General features: G+C 57.9%; 1 protein-coding gene across 1 annotated transcript; it reads right to left on the bottom strand.

The window, feature by feature from the left end:
• Positions 1-1919: 1919 nt before the first annotated feature.
• CLK3 (CDC like kinase 3) lies at positions 1920-21199 on the bottom strand. The gene is made up of 13 exons (XM_068144224.1): positions 21109-21199; positions 20521-20672; positions 13918-14125; positions 10354-10447; positions 9835-9901; positions 8018-8134; positions 6951-7117; positions 5878-5972; positions 5001-5130; positions 4030-4112; positions 3426-3505; positions 3195-3285; positions 1920-2331 (listed from the first exon to the last, which is right to left on the bottom strand). Exons 2-13 carry the CDS (start codon positions 20670-20672, stop codon positions 2146-2148), a joined length of 1470 nt encoding a protein of 489 aa, XP_068000325.1. The 5' UTR covers positions 21109-21199; the 3' UTR covers positions 1920-2145.
• Between the last annotated feature and the right edge of the window lie 451 nt (positions 21200-21650).

The following is a 21650-nucleotide window of genomic DNA, read 5'->3' as shown; positions in this document are numbered from 1 at the left end:
GACAGCTCACAGAGACCCTGTTCTGGCAGCTGGGAGAGCTTCAGAGGGGACCTTTTCTCCAGGGCAGCTGGATCCCCTCAGGCTGCAGGGCAGGGATGTGTGCCAATGGTCACCTACTGCTGTAGCTGCTCTGCTAAGCAGGGAGAGCCCCACCCTGGCCAAGCTGTGCCCCACTGGTGCTCCTAGAAGGGAGGAGGTAGGGATCAGGTGCTTGGCTTTCGCTGCCTCTGCTTAGACAAGGGCCAAACGGTGTCCAAGGAGGAGGGAAGAGACTTCCCTGCTTGAAAATGGAGTGGTTCCTCCTGCCTGCAAGTGTGGGGTGATGGGGAAGGCACAGAGCTGCCCCAGGCCTCTTCCTGGACCAAACCGCCTGCACCTTGGCCTATCTACCTCAGCAGGACGGAGGGGGCTGGAGCCCTGGCTCCCCCCCTGAGCTTCTCCCCCGCCCTGAGGGGCCTGGACCTGCAGCTGCTGGCTTAGGCTGAGTGGTTTTAGAGGAGGCAGTGCTGTGCCAGGGGCCTTCCAACCCTCCTCCTCCTCCCCTTGTAAGGGCACAGCCATGGCAGCTACTCCTCAGGGAAGCCAGGGCTCAGGTGGAGCTGTGGTGGCTCCGGTTCCCCCTCAGCCACGCTGGGGCCGGTTAAGCCACAAAACAGGAGGCTTCCCTCTGCCCTCTTCTTGGGTTTTTCTTTCAGCCTCATCCTCTATTGAGCCAGGCAGAGGAGTTGACAAGGTGGAGAGCCATGGCCTGGTGGTTGCTGCAGCACAGCTCTGGCTTTAGCCCCCTTCCCCTTTTGCACTCCCCTTGCTCGCCACATGCAATAAGAGACCTCAGCTGGCTCCACTGCTGCTTTCCTTGTGCCAGGCTGCAGCTTTGCCTCCAGCAGCAGGGTAGAAATAATCGAGGCTTCTTCACAGGCTCCTTCTCCCCCTCCCCACAGGCTGCCCCGAAGGGCACTGAACCAGCTCAGGTTGGTTTGGGGTGTTTTGGTGTGGGTGTGTGCAGGGATGGCAACAGACTCAGCTCTGTCCCCACGGCCAGGTGGCTCCAGCAAGCCCTGAGGCCCCATGCAGCAATAGGCTCCCCCTCCCTCCCCTTCCCTCCCCCTCTAACCCAGACAAGGTATTGCACAGCAGGAGGGTGCAAGCCCTCCCCTGAGGAGAAGGAGTGCCAGGCCTCAGGGAACTGCAGTGTTTCTGGCCCAGCAGGCAGCTTTGGGCTGTGCTTGGCACAGCTAAACTTCACTCTCTGGAGCGCTTTAGGCACTCGGCTGTGCTTTCCCTCAGCTACAAAGGTTTTTCCTTCAGGAGGTGCTGGCCTCACCCCCATGAACCACCTCTCACCTGCAGCTGGGAGCTCCTCTGGAGCTCTGGGAGACCCACAAGGAGGTCAGGGTGGGGTTTTATCCTCTCCCCTCCCCCCGCCCCCCATCCCTCAGCAACTGGAACACCGTGGGGGTGGTTTGGGTTTTGTTTTCAGCTGTGTTTGAGCCTAGTTTCTGCCCTTCACCACCAGCACAGGAACTGCCTGTGAGTGCTGCTCTGGTCACCGAGAGGTGAAGCTCACTGCACTATGTCACTGCTTGATGACTCCATTTGTGACCTGATGTTTGTAACGATTCCTGCCGCTGCTGGGGAGGGTGGGGGTGGGGTGGGGAAGAGGGGGCATGCCCTGAAATAAAGTGCAACTCTTCACAGTCTTCTCCTGGCCCTCCAGCTGTTTATTTGGTCCTGCTCTCCTTGCTGCAGCTGGAAGAGGCCCCGGGAGAGACTCGGGGTGGGGGCAGGGGGGCAGCACTCGCCCTCCAAAGCCTCCTGGCTGCTTCTTTTCCCAGTGAAAGTTTGTCTCCATCTTCCCCTCCAGCAAAGAAAGGCAGAGGTGGGAGGCAAAAGAACCCTAGAGCTGCCTACAAGGAAAGTATCAAACAATAAGAAACACTTTTATTTTAACTTTACAACATATAAATAGACAAATCTGTGCTTTCCAAGGGAGCTTTTCTTGGCTTTTTGTTTCTCCTTCCCTTTTCCACCCCCTCCTCCCCAGCCCCTCTGCCCTCTCCAGCAGGGGCAGAGGCTGGAGCCTGTGTCGCCCCCCGGCTATGTACACGCCCTCCCCGGCCGGCCCCCCCGCGCCCTCCCCGGCCGTCATCTGCTGAGGTCCCTGCTGGCTCCTCGCCCGCACAGCAGCCGCTCCTCGGCAGACAGCCCCGCGAAGAAGGGGTGCAGCAGGGCTTCAGAGAAGGTGATCCTGCGGCAGGGGTCGAACTCCAGCATCCTCCTCATCAGGTCAAAGAGCTGGGCGTGCTCCAGCGAGTCGTGCAGCATGTAGGTCTGAAAGGGAAGGAGGCCGGGGGGGGAGGGGGCGCTGCGGCAGGCTGCCACACTGCCTGCAAGGGCCGGGAGCAGCCTGGGCCCTCCGCTCCCAGCTGGGCAGGGAGGGGCTGCAGGCAGAGAAGGGCAAAAAAGCTGGGGAAGGGGCTGGAGAGTTGGGGAGGAGCAGCTGAGGGAACTGGGGGTGTTTAGCCTGGGGGAAAGGAGGGTGAGGGAAGACCTCCTTGCTCTCTACAGCATAGGGAATAGGTTGCCTGAGGAGCAGCTGAGGGGCTGGGGAGGAGGACACTGAGGGGAGACCTGCTGGCTCTCCACAGCTCCCCGAGGAGGCTGGAGCCAGGTGGGGGTGGGTCTCTTCTCCCAAGGAACAAGGGACAGGATGAGAGGAATTGGCCTCAAGTGGCACCAGGGGTGGCTTAAGTTGCACTTTAGAAGAAACTTCTCCCTGAAAGGGTTCTCAAGCTCTGGCACAGGCTGCCCAGGCTGCTCCACCCCTGGAGATCTTTCAGAGCCACAGAGATGTGGTGCTGAGGGCCATGGTTTAGCAGCAGCCTTGGTAGAGTTAGAGACTGGTTGGACTCTATGACCTTAAAGGTCTTCTCCAGCTGCAAGGAATCTATGACAGGGACCCAAGCCCCAGCAAGGCACTGGCTGTCTCCCAGCCTGGGCACAGAGTCCCTCCAACTCCCCAGTGCCTGTTCTGCTTCAGTTCAACCTCTGTTACTGCAGGTGAGAGTTGGGGGGTGGTAAAAGCAGAACTCCCTGCCCCAAGCCCCATACCACAGGTCTGGAGAAGGGGACAGCACCGTGGTTCAGCCTCCCCAGGCAGCCAAGGCCTCCAGCAGCCACCCAGCAGCACCTACCCGCAGGGGCTTGCAGTTCTCTTGGACGTATCTCCCATCAGAGGTGTTCTCATCCCACACCAGATTCCCATTGTGGAAGTACTTCTGCTTCCTGCAAAGGAGAGGGGGTGCTGAGGGGAGCTGCTCAGGGGACGTACCTCCAGCACATCTGCCACTGAGGTGAGAGCCAGTGTGAGGACACAGCCTCGCTGGCCCGAGGTGAGCAGGCTGAGCTGAGGAGGAGGCTCTCACCGAGTTTTGTGGATCATGTGAGATGGAATGGGCCCAAGGATCTTCTCCATCATCACAAGGTGCTCCCGATTCTCATGGGTCTGCAAAGCAGAAGGGGGAGGGTGCAGGAAGTCAGGGCTGGGGAGAGCTGGCAGCCAGAGCTCTGTCCCTGCGTGGCACAGGAGAAGCAGAGCCAAGCTGACGCAGCTCCTGGCCACCTCTGCTTCCCCTCTTCACGTTTCTACTCTTCACAGGCAGGGGGAAGAAACCAGAAGTGATCTGAGTTTTGTCAGGAGAGCAAGGCACAAATCCTCAAACCATGAGTTCTCCTGGGCTTGTTTTCAGAGAAATACAGAATCCCAGAATTCCAACCCAGAATTGTCAGGGCTGGAAGGGACCCCAAGGCTCAGCCAGCTCCAAGCCCCTGCCATGGGCAGGGACAGCTCACACCACAGCCACATCCAGCCTGGCTGCAAACACTTCCAGGGATGAGGCTTCCATCACCTCCCTGGGCAACCTCAGTGCCCCAGTTTCAAACTTGCCAGTGCCTGCTCTGCATTTCCCTTCCCCTGGGTGCTGTGGGGCAGGCAGGGAGGGTTGGGGAGGAGCCCCTGGGGGGCTGTACCTGGAAGAGGGTGAAGCCGCGGTAGTACTCGAAGAGGATGCAGCCAGTGCTCCACACGTCGCAGGGCTGCGCCCAGCCCAGCTCTGCAAAGACAAACAGCTTCACCTGGAGCTCTCCACACACCACAACAGCTTCTTCAATCCTTGGCAGCAGCAAGAGACACTGAGGAGATGCCTGTGCACGCTGCCAAGGACTTGGCAAGTCTCCCTCCAGTGATTTGGGTTGGAAGGGACCTCCAAAGGGCATCCAGGCCAAGCCCCCCTGCACTCAGCAGGGGCAGCCTCAACTAGATCAGGCTACCCCACAGCCCTCTCCAGCCTCACCTTGAATATCTCCAGGGATGGAGCCTCAACCACCTCCCTGCACAACCTGCTGCAGTGTTCCACCACTCTCCTGCTGCAGAACTTATTCCTCACATCCAATCTCAATCTGCTCTGCTCTAGTTTGAAGCCATTGCCCCTGGTCCTGTCCCTGCAGGCCACTGCAAAGAGTCTCTCTCCAGCCTTCTTGTAGCCCCCTTCAAGTACTGGCAGGTTGTTATTAGGTCTCCCTGGAGCCTCCTCTCCTCCAGGCTGAACACCCCCAACTCCCCCAGCCTGTCCTCGTAGCTGAGGTGCTCCAACCCCTTGACCACTTCAATGGCCTCCTCTGGACCTGCTACACCATTTGGAACAGACTGGCTTCTGTTTCAGCTTATGCTGACTCCTTGTTCCCCTGGAGCTAACCTGAGCACCTCCCAAGTCTCACAGCCTTTCCCCAGCTCCATGTCAAACCTCTGCACCACCCCTGGGCACCTTCCATCCAGTCAGGACCTTCAGGCCACTGAGGCAGGGATGCAGCAATGCACCCAACAGCTCGTCCCCAGGAACTGGGAGCCCTCTTGAGCTGCTTTTCTTCCAGCCAGCACCATCCTACAGCCTCCCTGGGCCTCCTCCAGCTATGGCAGGCCCCCAGGGGCCAGCAGCACTCACCCAGGATGACTTCTGGGGGCCGGTAGTGCCGGGTGGCCACGATGGTGGTGTGGTGCTCGTGGTCGAAGGTGGCGCTGCCGAAGTCCGCCACGCGGATGCTCGTGTTCCGGATGGACTTCTCCTCGCAGCTCTGCAAGCAAACAAGGAGCCCTTGGGGCTTCCAGCAGCTGCTCTGGGATTAAGCTGGGCTTTGAGAGGAGCCCTCTGACCACCCCCACCCAGAGCTGCCAGGTCCACGCTGCTAAGAGGAGGAACGATGAGGGCAAAGCTCTGAGCTCTCTGCGTCTCAGAGCAGCGCTAAGGGAAGGCACCCCACACTCCACTGGAGGCAGTCATGGGATGAAGAAGAGGCTGAGCTTCCAGGTTCTTCCCACCAACCAGACTTGCTCTCTACAACTACCTGAAAGGAGGCTGTGGAGAGGCTGGTGCTGGTCTCTTCTCCCAGGTCATTAGTGACAGAGCAAGAGGGAATGGCCTCAAGCTACGACTGGGGAGGTTCAGGCTGAAAGAATCTTTAGGTTTGGTATTAGGAAGAAGTTTTTCCCAGCAGGAGTGGTCAGGGTGCTGCCCAGGGAGGTGGTGGAGTCACCAAGCCTGGAGGTGTTTGAAGGGCATTTGGATGTGGTGCTTGGGGCTATGGTTTAGGGGTGAGCCTTGTACAGAAGGGTTCTGGGCTGGCCTTGGGTTTGAGTTGGAAGAGACATCCAGAGGTCATCCAGTGCAAGCCCCTCTGCAGCCATCAGGGGCAGCCTCAACTAGGTCAGGATGCCCAGAGCCCTGTCTGTTCCAAGCTGGATGTTTCTGTGACTGGCAAGGCCCTGTGAGGGGCAGGTGGCATTTGTGCAGGCAGGGGAAAGGCTGTGGGGCACTGACTCACCTTCTTCTCGTTGTAGAGAGTGTCAAAGTCTGAGTTCACAAAGAGGATGTTCTCTGGCTTCAGGTCGGTGTGGGTCAGTTGGTTGTCGTGGAGAACTGCATGGAGAGGGGCAAGGAGAGTCACAGAACTGCCAGGCTTGGAAGGGACCCCAAGGCTCAGCCAGCTCCAACCCCCCTGCCATGGGCAGGGACACCTCACACCACAGCAGGCTGCTCACAGCCACATCCAGCCTGGCTGCAAACACCTCCAGGGACGAGGCTTCCACCACCTCCCTGGGCAACCAAGTTGGAGAAAGGGGTGTGGGGGGTGTGGTGTGTGGTAGTTTCAGGCTATGCCTTTAAAATGTCTCAGATCTTGAGCAGAAAAGCAGCAGAAATGTGAATCAATCACTACTGGGGGTAAAAACAAAGGGAAATAAAGAGACTCCTAAACAATCCCCCTGGAGGGATAAGGAACTTAAAAGTGGTTGTACCAAACCAATTCTCTCTTCTCTTCTGGCTTCTCAGCTCTGGAGGGAGACTAACTGGCTTTTGGCTTGACCTTGGCTGCATTGGTTTGGTATTGGTGTAGAATTGGATTAACCAGGTTGGAGATGACCTTTGAGATCATCAAGTCCAACCTCTCACCCAACACCATCTGAGCAACTAAACCATGGCAGCAAGTGCCTCACCCAGGCTCCTCCTAAACACCTCCAGGGATGGTGACTCCACCACCTCCCTCAGCTCCTTCTCTCCCTTCTTTTGGGCAGGGGGGCAGGCAGAAAAGGAGGGGCTAGTAGCTCCAGGGGGTCCTTGTTAGTTGTAAATACCTCTCAGTATTGGAACTCCTGTGTATTTTGTACACATTCATTGCATTCCACTCTAGCAAATACAGCTTCCATTTCCTTCCAGCTGGGCTGGGCTGGCAAAAGTTAATGCTGGGGGGGGCAAACTTGCAGCCCCCTAATGCTTGGGGGGGAAGAGGGGAAACACCTAAGGACCACAGAGTGAAGCACCCAGACAGCTCTGCCCATGCAAGCAGCAAGCTCCCTCCCCAGCAGGCAGGCAGGCAGGCAGGCAGCAGGGCTGACTTACACCTCAAGGCATGGCAGAGCTGGTAGGCCATGTGCCTGATCTGGGGCAGAGGGTAGGGCTGGAAGTTGTTCTCCTTCAGGAACTCAAAGGTGTTCTTGCCCAGGAGCTCGAAGGCGATGCACATGTGGCCGTGGAAGTTGAACCAGTCTGACATCAGGACACACAAGCTGGGCAGAGAGGAAGACACCAGGATGAACCTGCATGCAGTCACTCTGCCTGGGCCTGGCTACCTCAGAAGGGGTTGGTGAGCCAAAGCTCCCCAGCAGGGGACTCAGAGGCAGAAGAATCCCTCGGTGTACACCACGGACACAGCTCCTCCCCAGCTCTGTCCAACCCCTTTGGGGCACAGCTCCAGTTCAAGTGGGACAGGGCAGCAAGAGGCTGTTAGAGAACTTCTGGCTGACCTTGCCTTGCTGTGACCTGGCAGGGCAGTTGATCTGTTCATATCACCACTGGAATCCTTTGGGCTGGAGCAGACCTTTAAGGTCCTGGAGTCCAACCATTCTCTAACTGCCAAGGCTGCTGCTGAAGCTCAGCACCACAGCTCTGCCCCCTGGAAACACCTCCAGGGCTGGGGCTTCAACCACCTCCCTGGGCAGCCTGTGCCAGTGCTTGAGAACCCTTCCAGGGAAAAGGTTTCTTCTCATGTCCAACCTAACCCTCCCCTGGTGCAACTTGAGGCTGTTTCCTCTTGTCCTGTCACTTGCTCCTAGGGCGAAGAGACCAACCCCTACCTGGCCCCAACCTTTCAGGGAGCTGTGGAGAGCAATGAGGTCTCCTCTCAGCCTCTTTTCCTCCAGACTGCACACCCCCAGTTCCCTCAGCTGCTCCTCCCCAGCCCTGTTTTCCAGCCCCTTCCCCAGCTTTGTTACCCTTCTCTGGACCCACCCCAGCACCTTAATGTCCTCCCTGGAGCGAGAGGCCCAAAGCAGAGCTACTTCTCTGCCTCTCTTCCAAAAACCAGAGGAAGGAGACAGCAAGGAGCAGGTATTCCAGTACCCAGCCCCACATTTCTCTGGCTGTCACCCAAGCCCAGACCACTGTCTGCCCACCCTGGAGTCACTTACAATTTGTTGTCCTTGTCCTTCTCTTTGATTTTTTTCAGGACATTGATTTCCAGCCTGGCTGCTTCTCTGTACTTCCCAACATTCTTTATGATTTTCAGAGCCACCTGAGATTTGCCCCTGGGAGGGAGGAGAGCAGAAAAGGCTGGGGTCACAAGCAGCCCCCTCCCAGCCATCCTCAGCCCACAGGGAGAGGGCACATCCCAGTCACTCCAGTCACATTTTCATCTCTACAAAGGCTTTGTCCTTCCCTGGCTTCCCTTCTGCCAGAGATTTCTGATGCTTGACCAGTAGCTAACTGGGAGGGGAAGGCTCCTGCCAGTTCAGACTGCAGACAGCAGCAGGCAGCTCTGCCAGCACTGCAGTCTCCCAGGGCTCTGTGCCTCCAGCAGCCACCTCCAGAGGTTTCTGAGGAGGCAGGAGACACCAGCCACTCCTCAAGCAAGCTGACCTCAGGGCTCAGAGCCAGACAAAAGGTCAGAAAGAGGCAGGGGTCAAATGTAATCCCTGGAGAGGTTAAACAGAGAACTGAGAAGGACCCAGGCAGATCATGAGGTCACTTCCCCAGCTGGAGCTTGCTGCAGGAGCCCTCAGCCATGGGACTCCAAACCCTTCCCGCTTCCCCTAACAGGACAGCCTGAGAAGGCTGAGGTGTGAAGCAGGCCCCTTCCCACCTGCTGTGCAAGTGGAACTTCTCCACAGCTTTTACAGAATGGTTTGGGTTGGAAGGGACCTTAAAGTTCAGCCAGTTCCAACCCCTCTGCCACGGGCAGGGACACCTCCCAGCAGCCCAGGTTGCTCAAGGCCTCATCCGGCCTGGCTCTGAACACCTCCAAGAAGAGGACAGGCACAGCCTCCCTGGGCAGCCTGTGCCAGTGTCTCATCACCCTCCCTGGAAAGAAATTCTTCCTCATCTCCAGTCTCAACCTGCCCTCCTCAGTGACAAGTGGAAGGTGCTGATGGTTTGCTCCAGGCAAGACTGGTACCATTAGTCCTGTGCACTTGTGAGGGCCTGGGCTGGCTGCAGCAGGGGAGGGCAGCGCGCAGGGGCGCGAGCTGGAGAGCTGCCAAACAGAGAGGGAGCTGGGGGTGCTGACTGACAGCCCCCTGAACATGAGCCAGCAGTGTGCCCAGGGGGCCAAGGAGGCCAAGGGCATCCTGGCCTGCATCAGGAAGAGTGTGGCCAGCAGGAGCAGGGAAGTCATTGTGCCCTGTGCTCAGCACTGCTGAGGCCACACCTTGAGCCCTGTGTCCAGTTCTGGGCCCCTCAGTTCAGGAAGGACATTGAGACACTTGAAGGTGTCCAGAGAAGGGCAACAAGGCTGGGGAGAGGCCTTGAGCACAGCCCTGTGAGGAGAGGCTGGGGGAGCTGGGGTTGCTTAGCCTGGAGAAGAGGAGGCTCAGGGGAGATCTCATTGCTCTCTACAACTCCCTGCAGGGAGGTTGTAGCCAGGAGGGGGTTGGTCTCTTCTGTCTAGCAACCACCACCAGAACAAGAGGACACAGTCTCAGGCTGTGCCAGGGGAAGTTTAGGCTGGAGGTGAGGAGAAAGTTCTTCACTGAGAGAGCTGTTAGCCATTGGGATGTGCTGCCCAGGGAGGTGGTGGAGTCCCCATCCCTGGAGGTGTTCAAGAGGGGACTGGATGTGGCACTTGGTGCCATGGTTTAGTCATGAGGTCTGCGGTGACAGGTTGGACTCGGTGATCTTTGAGGTCTCTTCCAACCTTAGTGATACTGCACTGCAGGGCAGTGTGCAGGGGAGGGCAGAGCAGAGAGCTGGAAGGAGCAGGCAGGGGCTGTGGGCAGGGGCAGCTACTCACCTGGCATGGTCCACGCACTCCACCACTTTGCCAAACGTGCCTTCTCCGAGGCTGCCGACGATCTCGTCTAGGAGAGAAAACAGGAGCAGGCTGTGAGGTCCAGGGGCTCAGGCAGAGCTGAGCAGGGGCCTGCAACTTCACAGCAAGAAAACCATCAAAGCCAAAAAAAACAACCAAACCCCAACAAAACAAACCAAAAACCAACCAACAAACAAAAAAAAAACCAAACACCCCCAAAAGCAAAGCCCCAAAATGAAACCAAACAAACACTGAGTCGCCTCTGCCTGCTACTCTCGTTACAGCTCAAAGCATCTACCGTCTGCCTCAGGCAGTTCTACTGCTCAGTCCCTTTCTTGTTAAGCAGTAAAACACCAGCAGAGACCTCTCCAGGGCAAGAGGAGAGAGCTCTGGGCTAGGAGAGAGTGGGGAAACAGAAAGGAGAGAAGGAGGAAGAGATGGAGAGAAGAGGAGAGCAGGAGAGAGAGGAGAGAGGAAAAGGTTTACGAAAGGTGGCTGTACATCGCTCTTGGAGCCAATCGCCGATCCTGCACACCAGGTGACCTTCTTTGTCATCTTCCACGCTCCTGCTGCGCTTACTGCTCTGCTGGCTCCGCTGCACGGCGCCCCCCCCGGGCCACAGACACCACCCAGGCCACCGGCAACGCAGCGCCGGGCGGCCAGCCGCGGCGGGAGGTGCGCGGGTCGATGGGCGGGTGGGAGTCGGTTGGTTGGTGGTAGGTTGTTGGTTCATTGGTGGTTGGTGGTTAGTTGGTAGGTTGGTAGTTGATTGGTTGTTGATGGGAGGTTGGTAGTTGATTGGTTGTTGGTTCATTGGTGGTGGTAGGTTGGTAGTTGATTGGTTGTTGATGGGAGGTTGGTAGTTGATTGGTTGTTGGTTCATTGGTAGTAGGTTGGTAGTTGATTGGTTGGTGGTTCATTGGTGGTTGGTTGGTAGTTGATAGGTAGTTGGTAGTTGATTGGTTGGTAGTTGATGGTTCATTGGTGGTTGGTTGGTAGTTGATAGGTAGTTGGTAGTGGATTGGTTGGTGGTTCATTGGTGGTTGGTAGTTGATAGGTGGTTGGTAGTTGATTGGTTGGTAGTTGATGGTTGGTGGTCCATTGGTGGTTGGTTGGTAGTTGATAGGTCGTTGGTGGTCCATTGGTGGTTGGTTGGTGGTTGATAGGTCGTTGGTGGTCCATTGGTGGTTGGTTGGTGGTTGATAGGTCGTTGGTGGTCCATTGGTGGTTGGTTGGTGGTTGGTAGGTAGTTGATTGGTTGGTGGTTGATTGGGTTTTCCAGATCCCAGCATTTCATAAGGCACACAGCATATATAACGATAGGGATATTGCAAGGGACACGTCAAAGACACAAACTAACTTCAAAACAGAAAAGTAATCAACAGCTACAGGTGTGTAAAGGAAAAAAAAAACAACCAAACAAACCAAGCAAAAAAACCCCAACAAAAGCCAAAACAAAAGAAAACAGAACCCAAACAAACAACCTCCTTGGCTGATGCCTCTCAGCTAGGAAGGTGTCCCCTGCCTTCTCCAGGGGGGAAGCTCGAGGGCTCGGGGGGGCTTTGGCACCGCCGCTCCCCACAGAGGAGCGGCACCGGGGGACAGGGTCACAGAATGCTTTCAGGTGTGGAAGGGACCTCTAAAGGTCATCAAGTCCGAGCCCCTCACAGCCAGCAGGGAGATCTGCAGCTGGAGCAGGCTGCACAGAGCCCCAGACAACCTGACCTGCAATGCTTAAAGGGCTGGAGCATCTACCACCTCCCTGGGCAGCCTGGGCCAGGGGCTCACCACCCTCAGTGTAAAAAAGTCTTCCTTAATGTAGGCTGAATCTCCCTCCTTTAGTTCAAAGCATCAGCCCTTGTCCTCTCACAGCAGGCCCTGAGAAAAAGTCTATCCCCATCCTCTTTCAGGCCCCCTTCAAGTTCTGAAAGGCCACCAGAAGGTCCTCCCACAGCCTTCTGCCAGAGGAGGGCTTTGCCAGAACTTTTCTCCACTGGCCAAGCTGATGAAGGCTACACAAAGCTGGCAGTTAGGACATGCTCTCCAGCAGGAGCCAGAGGAGCACCTGGGCTCCTGGTCATGCCTCAGCTAACAGACCTCCAGCTACCCAGAGCCATGTCCTGCCCTGGCTGCCAACCAGCCCATCCCTTCCTGACAGCCCCACTGACCACCCTGGCCCCTAGATCCATCCACACAGACCTGGTGTTGCACATTGGCCTCAGGATGCAGTTTTCAGCCCGGGAGAACTTTAGGACAGTTCAGTTAATTCCCCCCAGGGGCCATTTCACTCCACTGAAGGTGTGAGGCCACATTCACCTCCCCTTCTGCTAGCTTCCACTGGAAAACCAGCCCAGCATTCCTGACAGGACCCCAGGGTCCACCAAACAAGCTCAACAGCCAAAGAAAATCATGCAAAGCTTCTACCTCTCCATGCCTGAGCTTCTAACAAGCTTCACCCCCACTCCCAGCTAGTCCAAAATCATCAGCTACAACTAAAACCCCAAAAGGCCAGTGGAGGAGGAGGCAGAGAGAGCTAGGAGAGCTGTGAGGCTTCCAAAAGGAGTTGAGGTGACACCAGCCCAAAGCTGCAGGTTGCTGCCATCACTCACACACACAAACCCCACCACAACCCCTGGCTCTGGCTAGAAGTCACACTCCAGCTGGAAAGCAATTGAAGGAGGAAAGCAGCAGCCCCTCAGAAACTCCTGGGCCATGCAGGTGTCTGCTCCAGCTGCAGAGAGCAGAGCCTGCTCACTTAGCTGTAGTGGCATTGAAAAACAACAAAGGTGTGAAGGATGGAAAGGTTCCTGCCAGGAGAGGAGCAGGGAGGCACAGGGCTGATACCTCACCATGCTCCCAGGGTATTCCCAAGTCTCAGGCCCAGCCTCCTCACCCAGTGCTCAATACTCCCTGGAAGGAATGCTGTGTGCTTCAGGGGGGGAAGAACACCAGGGGGATGTCTTCAGAGAAGCTGAAGTCTAGGGATGCTTGTGTGGAAGGAGGCAGAGAGCACAAGTGCACATCCCCAGGAGGTGAAAGCCTCTAACTAGGGTGGGGCAGGGGTTTACAAGCCCAGTGGAGAGCCAGGCTGGGAACAGAACCCACTGGAGGTGCCTCTGCAGGAGCACTGCACACCAAGCCCTGCCAAGAAGCAGCTCTCTGCAGAAGCCAAGCCCTGGCCACGTTCAAACCCCACCAGGACACAATCCCCAGCAGCCAGGCTGGCCTGTGGCCAAAGCTGGCTCTCCTCAGCCTGTCACATGGGTGCCATTTGAAGCTCTCCCTGATCCCCAGCTTAGTTCCCTCACGTATTAAAGCTAGAAGGGGTTGAACCAGGCAAAACCCAGTAACTCCAAACACTTTCCACTTCACAAGAGACAAGCTTTTGAGACCATTCATGGAATCACAGAACTGGTAGCCTTGGAAGGGACCTCAGGGATCAGCCACTTCCAACCCCCCTGCCATGGGCAGGGACACCTCACACTACAGCAGGTTGCTTACAGCCACATCCAGCCTGGCCTTAAGACCTCCAGGGATGAGGCTTCCACCACCTCCTTCTAGAGTATAGCTGCACCTCCAGCAACAATGAGGGCTGCAAGTGTGTGAGGGGAGTGGCTTTCAAAATCTCTGCCTTTGAATGTCTCCAGAGAGGGAGACTCCACAAGCTCTCTGGGCAGCCTGCTCAAAGTCTCTGGCTTTCAAAACCGCCAGGGGTGAGGCTTGCACCACCTCCCTGAGCAACCTGTGCCAGTCTCTCACCACCCTCCTGGGGAACAACTTCTTCCTAACATCCAATCTGAACCTCCCCACTTCTAGTTTTGTTCCATTGCCCCTACTCCTATCACTCCCTGACAGCCCTTCCCCAGCTTTTCCTGTAGCCCCCTCCAGATCCTGGAAGGCAGTGGAGACACAAACACACACACACCGGCTCGAAGGCAGAACGAAAGCAAACCAACGACACGAGAAGGGATCAGAGGTTACTCACCCAGCGCCCTCAGAGCTGGAAGGAAGGCAAGAAGAGTTAGTAACCTGAACCCTCCTGAGCTCGTGCTGGCTGCTACTCACCGAGGAGGCACTGCTACAAGACCTGCTCCTGCGTTTCCTGCAGTAGTGCTGGTGCTTCCTGGGCCGGTGCTGCTCCCTGCCCCGGGAGCGGCGCCAGTGGCGCGGGCGGCTGGGGTAAAAGTCCTCGGCGAAGGAGGGGCTGTGCTCCTCGCAGCGGTAGGCCTCGCTGTCCCGCCGGTACCTCCGGTGGTAAGGCATCCTCTCGTGGCTGCAGCACAAACGACAGCGCCCTTCAGCAGGCCTGGCAGCCAGGGGGAAGCTTGGGAACAGGCCTGGAAGGTGGAGGAGCCCAAGCGTCCGAGCCGAGCGCCGCCGGAGCGCGGCTCTGCCCGGGACGGGCGCTCACAGAGCCATGCGGAAACAGGCAGGTGGGAAAAGACCCTCAGGGGCACCCAAGGCCAGCCCAGAAGCCTACTCTGCAAGGTTAGAATAGAACAGAATAGAATTAACCAGGTTGGAAGAGACCTCTGAGATCATCCAGTCCAACCTAGCACCCAACACCAGCTAATCAACTCAGCCATGGCACCAAGCACCCCAGCCAGGCTCTTCCCAAACACCTCCAGGGATGGAGACTCCACCACCTCCCTGGGCAGCACAGCCCAATGGGCAATCTCTCTCTCTGTGAAGAATCTCCTCCTAAGATCCAGCCTGAACCTCCCCTGGCACAGCTTGAGACTGTGTCCTCTTGTTCTGGTGCTGGTTGCCTGGGAGAAGAGCCCAACCCCCACCTGGCTACAGCCCCCCAAGCACCACAGCCACACCACCTTCAAACACACCCAAGGCTGGTGACTCTGCCACCTCCCAGGGCAGCACGTGCCAAAGCCTGACCACTCTGGCAGCAGAGTCATAGAATCATAGAAGAGGACTTGGCAAGTCTCCCCCCTCAGAGATGTCATAGAACCACAGAATGGGTTGGGGTGGGTTGGAAGGGACCTCCAAAGGGCATCCAGTCCAACCCCCCTGCAGTCAGCCTCAACTAGATCAGGCTGCCCACAGCCCTGTCCAGCCTCACCTTGAATATCTCCAGGGATGGGGCCTCAGCCAGCTCCCTGGGCAACCTGTGCCAGTGTTCCACCACCCTCCTGGTGCACAACTTGTTCCTCCCATCCCATCTCAATCTGCTCTGGTTTGAAGCCATTGCTCCGGGTTCTGTCCCTGCAGGCTTTGCTAGCAGTCTCTCTCCATCCTTCTTGTAGCCCCCTTCAGGTACTGGCAGTCTGTTATTAGGTCTCCCTGGAGCTTCCTCTTCTCCAGGCTGAACACCCCCAGCTCCCTCAGCCTGTCTTCATAGCAGAAGTGCTCCAACCCCTTGATCATTTTCATGACCCTCCTCTGAGAAAGCAGGGAGCTGCTCAAAGAGTCCAGTGCAGAGCCACAAAGGTGATGAAGGGAGTGGAACATCTCCCTGTTGAAGAAAGGCTGAGGCAGGTGGGTCTCTAGCTGAGCCTGGAGAAGAGAAGACTGAGGGAAGATCCTATTGCTCCCCACAGCCACTTGAAAGGAGGCTGGAGTGAGGCTGGTGCTGGTCTCTTCTCCCAGGTAACTAACCAATAGGACAAGAGGAAATGGCCTCAAGCTGCACCAGGGCAGGTTTAGGTTGGAGATTAGGAAAAATGTCTTGGCTGCAAGAGTGGTCAGGGATTGGAACAGGCTGCTCAGGGAGGTGGTGGAGTCCCCATCCCTGGAGGTGTTCAAGAAGTGTGTGGCCATGGCACTTCAGGATATAGCTTAGTAGTCCTGGCAGGTTGGTTAGGGTTGGGCTTGATCATAAAGGTCTTTTCCAGCCTTAACTGCTCTGTGGTTCCTTAGCCTGGAGCAGAGGAGCCTGAGGGGTGCCCTCAATGCTATTGATAAAGATGTGCAGGCCAGTGCTGGGAGGATGGAGCCAGGCTCTGCCCAGAGATGTCCAACAACAGGACAAGGGGCAGTGGGTGCCAGCTGGAGCAGAGGAGGTGCCATGGGAACAGAAGGGAAAGCTCTGTCAGTGTGAGGCTGACAGAGGCCTGGAGCAGGCTGCCCAGAGAGCTTGTGGAGTCTCCCTCTCTGGAGACATTCAAACCCCACTTGGATGTGCTCCTGTGTGACCTGCCCTAGGTGACCTTGCTCTGGCAGGGGGGTTGGACTGAATGATCCCTCAAGGTCACTTCCAACCCCTAATGTTCTGTGAGTCTGTAAGGGAATTTTTCCTAGCATCCAACCTAGACCTCCCCTGGCACTACTTGAGATCATTTCTTCTCACCCTGTCACTTGTTACTTCAGAGAGGAGACCAGCCCCCAGCCTAGCTCCTTTCAGGGAGCTGTAGAGAGCAGTAAGATCTCCCCTCAGCCTCCTCTTCTCCAGGCTAAACCACCCCAGCTCCCTCAGCTGCTTCTCCTATGACACCCTCCAAACTCCTCACCAGCCCCACTGCCCTCCTCTGGGTGCACTCCAGCACCTCAATGTCTTTTTTTGGGCAGCTTGGAAAAGCACAGAAGGGCAAGAGTCCTGCTGAAACCAAGTGCTCCTGCTCTCTGGCAGCAGGGCAACACCCTAGCTTCCAACCACCCCTCTGCTGTGGCTCAAACACTGACCACCTCTCACAGAAGGTTTGCAAGAGAGAACAGTGTGGCCCTCCCACCTTTCCTGATGCCAGCAGGAAACAACCCACTTGGAGCTCCACCTGGGATGCCCACCTCACCTGAGCCACCTCCACCACCACACAGAATCACAGGGGCTGAAAGGGACCTCTGAAGATCACTGAGTCCAACCCCCCCTGCCAGAGCAGGATCACCTAGGGCAGGTCACACAGGAACAGACCCAGGCAGGCCTTGGAAGCCTCCTGCCATGGAGGCTCCACACCAGTGTTTGTCTGCCACCCTTCCTCCTCCCCCTGGAATCACTGCATCATTTAGGTTGGAAAAGACCTTCAAGATCACCCAGTCCAACCATTCTCTACCAAACCTGGTGCTAAGCCATGTCCCTCAGCACCACATCTCTGCCTCTGTGAAACACTTCCAGGGATGGGGACTGAATCCTCTCCCTGTGGAGCCTGTTTCAGTGTTTGTAACCTTTCCAGTGAAGATGTTTCTTCTAATATCCAACCTAGAGCACCTGGGGAGATGGCTCATTAGGTCTTCAGCAAATGAGACTTGAAGCCAGCAGCAGACATCATCCCAGGGGAGAACTGGGGGCCCCTGGAGGCCAGGCCTTTGGTGCACACCTGCCCAGCAGATCATTAGCTGAAGCCAGAAGCAAAAGGTGGCCTCCACAGTGTAGAATCATAGAATTGTCAGGGTTGGAAGGGACCTCAGGGATCAGCCAGTTCCAACCCCCCTGCCAGGGGCAGGCACACCTCACACTACAGCAGGTTGCTCACAGCCACATCCAGCCTGGTCTTAAGACCTCCAGGCAGGAGGCTTCCACCACCTCCTTCTCCAGTACAGCTGCACCTCCAGCAGCAATGAGGGCTGCAAGTGTGTGAGGGAAGTGTTCAAGCAAGCTCATCTCTGGCCTCAAACATCTCCAGGGATGAGGCTTCCACCACCTCCCTGGGCAACCTGTGCCAGTGTCTCACCACCCTCATGGAGAAGAGCTTCTTCCTAACATCCAATCTGATGCCAGGCTGCTGTGTGACCACTTCCACCTTCCCTTTCACACACAGAATGCTCTGGGTTGGAAGGGACCTCCAAAAGTCATCCAGTCCAAACCCCCTGCAGCCAGCAGGGACATCCTCCACTAGATCAGGCTGCCCAGAGCCCTGTCCAGCCTCACCTTGAGTATCTCCAGGGTCCCAATCACATCTCTGGGCAACCTGTTCCACCACCCTCATGGTAAAGAGCTTGTTCTTAACATCCTCAGAGCTTGTTCCTCACACAGAATCATAGAACTGTTAGGATTGGAAGGGACCTCAAGGCTCAGCCAGTTCCAACCCCCCTGCCAGGGGCAGGCACACCTCACACTACAGCAGGTTGCTCACAGCCACAGACAGCCTGGCTGCAAACACCTCCAGGCAGGAGGCTTCCACCACCTCCCTTGAGAGTACAGCTGCAGCTCCAGCAGCAATGAGGGCTGCAAGTGTGTGAGGGAAATGCTCAAGCAAGCTCATCTCTGCACTGGGAAGGGCCATAAGGCCTCACACAAAGCTCCTGGCTGTATTTACTGCACACAAGAGTTTCAGGCACCCTGACCTGCTCTGCAGGTCCCTGTGCTTCCCTAGCACCACTGCTGTGGTGCCTCTCTTACAGAAGACAGCAAAAATGGTGCCACTGAGCAGTGCCCTGATTCTGCCCCCAAAGCACCACTGCCATTGCCAGCCCAGCTGTGGTGCAGCTGCTCTGATTAAGCATCTTCCACTGCCTTGCTTCACAGGTCAGCAAGTGAGAAGCTGTGGTTTAGGTAGAAGATCCAAGCACTCAGCAGGGAGATTTGCTGCTGGCTTTCCAGATATCTTTGATCTCATTTTAGACCAAGAAGGCAATTTCAAGCTGCCTGCCAAGAAAGCAGCAGCTCCAGGTCGCTGCTGAACTAGCCAAAGCACACAAAAAACCCAACCCACAGTCCTGTTCTGACACCCAGCCTCAGCTCCAGCCACACCTCTGGGGCACCTCTGCCTACCTGTAAGGTGTGGAGGATTCAGAAATGAACATCTAAAACACAGAGGAGGCCAGCAGACCTCTGAGAGGCCCAGAGGCTGAGAACCAAGGGGCAAGAAGACTTCCACCTGGGAAATCACAGAATGGTTTGGGTTGGAAGGGACCTTAAAGATCACCCAGCTCCAACCCCCCTGCCAGGGGCAGGGGCAGCTTGCACTAGACCAGACTGATCAAGGCCTCATCCAGCCTGGCCCTGAACTCTTCCTTGGAGGGCGCATCCATAACCTCCCTGGGCAGCCTGTTCCAGTGTCTCCCCACCCTCACAGCAAAGGGCTTCTTCCTAATCTCTCTTCTTCCAGCTTCAATCTAGTCCCTCTCATCCTGATGGAGAGGGTCCAGAGGAGAGCCATGAAAATGATCAGGGGGTTGGAGCACCTCTGCTAGGAAGACAGGCTGAGGGAGCTGGAGATGCTCAGCCTGGAGAAGAGGAGGCTCCAGGGAGACCTAATAGCAGCCTGCCAGTACCTGGGGGCTACAGGAAGGATGGTGAGAGACTGTTTGCAAAGGCCTCCAGGGACAGGACTCGGAGCAATGGCTTCAAACTAGAGCAGAGCAGATTTAGATTGGATGTGAGGAACAAGCTCTGCACCAGGAGGCTGCTGGAACACTGGAACAGGTTGCCCAGGGAGGTGGTTGAGGCATCATCCCTGGAGATATTCAAGGTGAGGCTGGAGAGGGCTCTGAGCAGCCTGATCGAGTTGGGGATGTCCCTGCTGACTGCAGGGGGGGTTGGACTGGATGCCCTTTGGAGGTCCCTTCCAACCCAACCCATTCTGTGATTCTGTGGTCCTATCACTACAAGCCCTTGTAAAAAGTCCCTCCCCAGCCTTCTTGTAGGCTCCCCTTCAGCCAGCTCCATCCTAGGTGCTCCACCAGGCGAAGGAAGGGGAAGGCCTACTGCGTGCGTCAGCTGTTATTTCACAATGCTCCAAGTAAACAACAGCCAGGCTGGGAAGAGAAATTCATCTGCAGAACACTTCAGGAATGATGACCTCAGCTCCCTTCTGGCTGCACCTGCCCTGCTCAACCTGCTCAACTGCACCAGCCTTGGTCCTGGGGAGCAGCAAGGACCAAAGCAGTCTATTTCGGCCGCACACACGGCGGCGATGTGTCAGCAGGTGCCCACTGCCTCTGTTCCAGAACCCTCACTGCCACTCCTCTCACCAAAGGGCCTCATCCACCCTGCTTCCAGCACCTCATTGTCCCTGTGGGAACGCTGAACAAAGAGAGGATCAAAGGTAAAATCCAGTGCTGAAGCAGGAAAGATCAGCGAGCGCCGCTGGGACCCTCGCTGGCGGCGCAGGTGAGGGCAAAGCGCCGCTCGCTCAAAATCTGCTCTGGGATACTCTCAGAGAGGCTCACAGAACAGAACCACTGAGGCTGGAAAAGACCTCTAAGGTCACCCAGTCCAACCATCAGCCCAACATCACCATGGCCATTACACCACGTCCCAAAGTGCCACGGCCACAAGCCTGAACACCTCCGGGGACGGCGACTCCGCCGCCCTCTCGGGCAGCCTGTTCCAGTCCCTGGCCGCTCTTGCAGTGAAGGAATTGTTCCTCATCTCCAACCTAAACCTCCCCTCAAGCACCTTGAGGCTGCTGCCTCTTGTCCTGCTGTCAGGAAGGGAAAGGCTTGGAAGCCCTTCACAGCATCAGAACTGGGAAAGATGATTCCAGGGCAGGCTGTTACCCCTCTCTGATAGCCAAGACATGGCTTTGGGGAGAACATGTGGCCAGATGCAGCAACATGTAAGGGAAAGCACACACACCCCCCCCCCCCCCCCGAGCCCTTTCCTTCCATCCCTGGGATTTACAGGTTTACAGCTGATCCTCAGCCAGCACATGAAAGCTGCCACCGTGCAGCGCTGGCTCTGGAAGGTGCCCAGCAGAGAGGAGGAGGAGGAGGAGGGTCTGTGAGCTGCCTGTCCCCTCTGCCCCTGCCCAACCCCTGCCCAAAACCTGCTCTCACCTTCTGGATCGTGACCTCCTGGCCAGATCCCTGCGGGGCGGGTATCGCAGCCTCCCCTCATAGTAGTCTCTGCTTCGAGACCTCTTCCTCTTCCACCTGTGCCCCAGGTAGTTCTCCTGCTCCGGGGACCGGTACCTCTTACAGTGATGCATCTGGGGGGACAGGAGGCTTGCAGCCAGCTCTAACCACGCCTGGCTCTTCACACACTCACCCCTTGGCCTGGCACCAGCCCACCGAGGGCACCGGGGCCCGACCTGGTGTCCCCGAGGCTGCGGGCTCGGGGCGGAGCGCAGGCCGGGAGGCGCCGTGCGGAGCCCCGGGGCTTTGCCGGGACCTTACCGCTCACGTCCCCGCTGCCCCCTGCTACCCACCCGGCCGCAAGCCAACCGGCACAGGGCCCGCGGCGCCCCGTTTGGCTGGGGGGCACCCGGGCTGCGGAGCGCTGCAGGCCGCGGGCACCGCACCGAGGGCGCCGCCAACAGCCCCGGGGCGCCGCGGGCCCGGGCCCGGCCTGACCCCCGCCCCCGCCCCGCGAACCCCTCCGCAGGCCCCGCAGGGCCGCGCTGCGCGGCCGCGCTGCCTACTCACCTCCCCTCCGCTCCCCTCCGGCCGCGCTCGGCGGCTGCGGCCCGGCCCGGCCCCACCGGCCCAGCAGCGCCGCCGCAACGGCTCCGGCTGCCCTTCCGCTTCCGGCCCCGCCCGCCCCGGCCCGCCGCGCCGCCCGGGCCCGCCGCTGCCCCCTGCAGGCCGCTCTTACCTCCCGCCGCCCGGGCCCGCCGCTGCCCCCTGCGGGCCGCTCTTACCTCCCGCCGCGCCGGGGCCGCCGCTGCCCCCTGCAGGCCGCTCTTACCTCCCGCCGCCCGGGCCCGCCGCTGCCCCCTGCAGGCCGCTCTTACCTCCCGCCGCGCCGGGGCCGCCGCTGCCCCCTGCAGGCCGCTCTTACCTCCCGCCGCCCGGACCCGCCGCCCGGACCCGCCGCTGCCCCCTGCAGGCCGCTCTTACCTCCCGCCGCGCCGCCCGGGCCCGCCGCTGCCCCCTGCGGGCCGCTCTTACCTCCCGCCGCCCGGGCCCGCCGCTGCCCCCTGCAGGCCGCTCTTACCTCCCGCCGCGCCGGGGCCGCCGCCACAGCC

This window comes from Melanerpes formicivorus, unplaced genomic scaffold (genome assembly GCF_026170545.1).
Source record: "Melanerpes formicivorus ecotype bairdi unplaced genomic scaffold, bMelFor1.0.p_v2 SCAF_10, whole genome shotgun sequence".
In the NCBI taxonomy this organism is placed as follows: Eukaryota; Metazoa; Chordata; class Aves; order Piciformes; family Picidae; genus Melanerpes; species Melanerpes formicivorus.
Note: the sequence above shows the minus strand (reverse complement) of the source record. Positions and strands in the feature narration are given on the sequence as shown.

Bases quoted from the DNA above. Each gene is read 5' to 3' on its own strand.
- CLK3 (XM_068144224.1), bottom strand. From the start codon at position 20,672: ATGCATCACTGTAAGAGGTACCGGTCCCCGGAGCAGGAGAACTACCTG. The intron at 4,113-5,000 runs GTGAGTGCTGCT...TTGTCTTTGCAG, and splicing joins GCCCCCAGAAGTCATCCTGG to AGCTGGGCTGGGCGCAGCCC. The intron at 3,286-3,425 runs GTGAGAGCCTCC...TCTCCTTTGCAG, and splicing joins CACATGATCCACAAAACTCG to GAAGCAGAAGTACTTCCACA.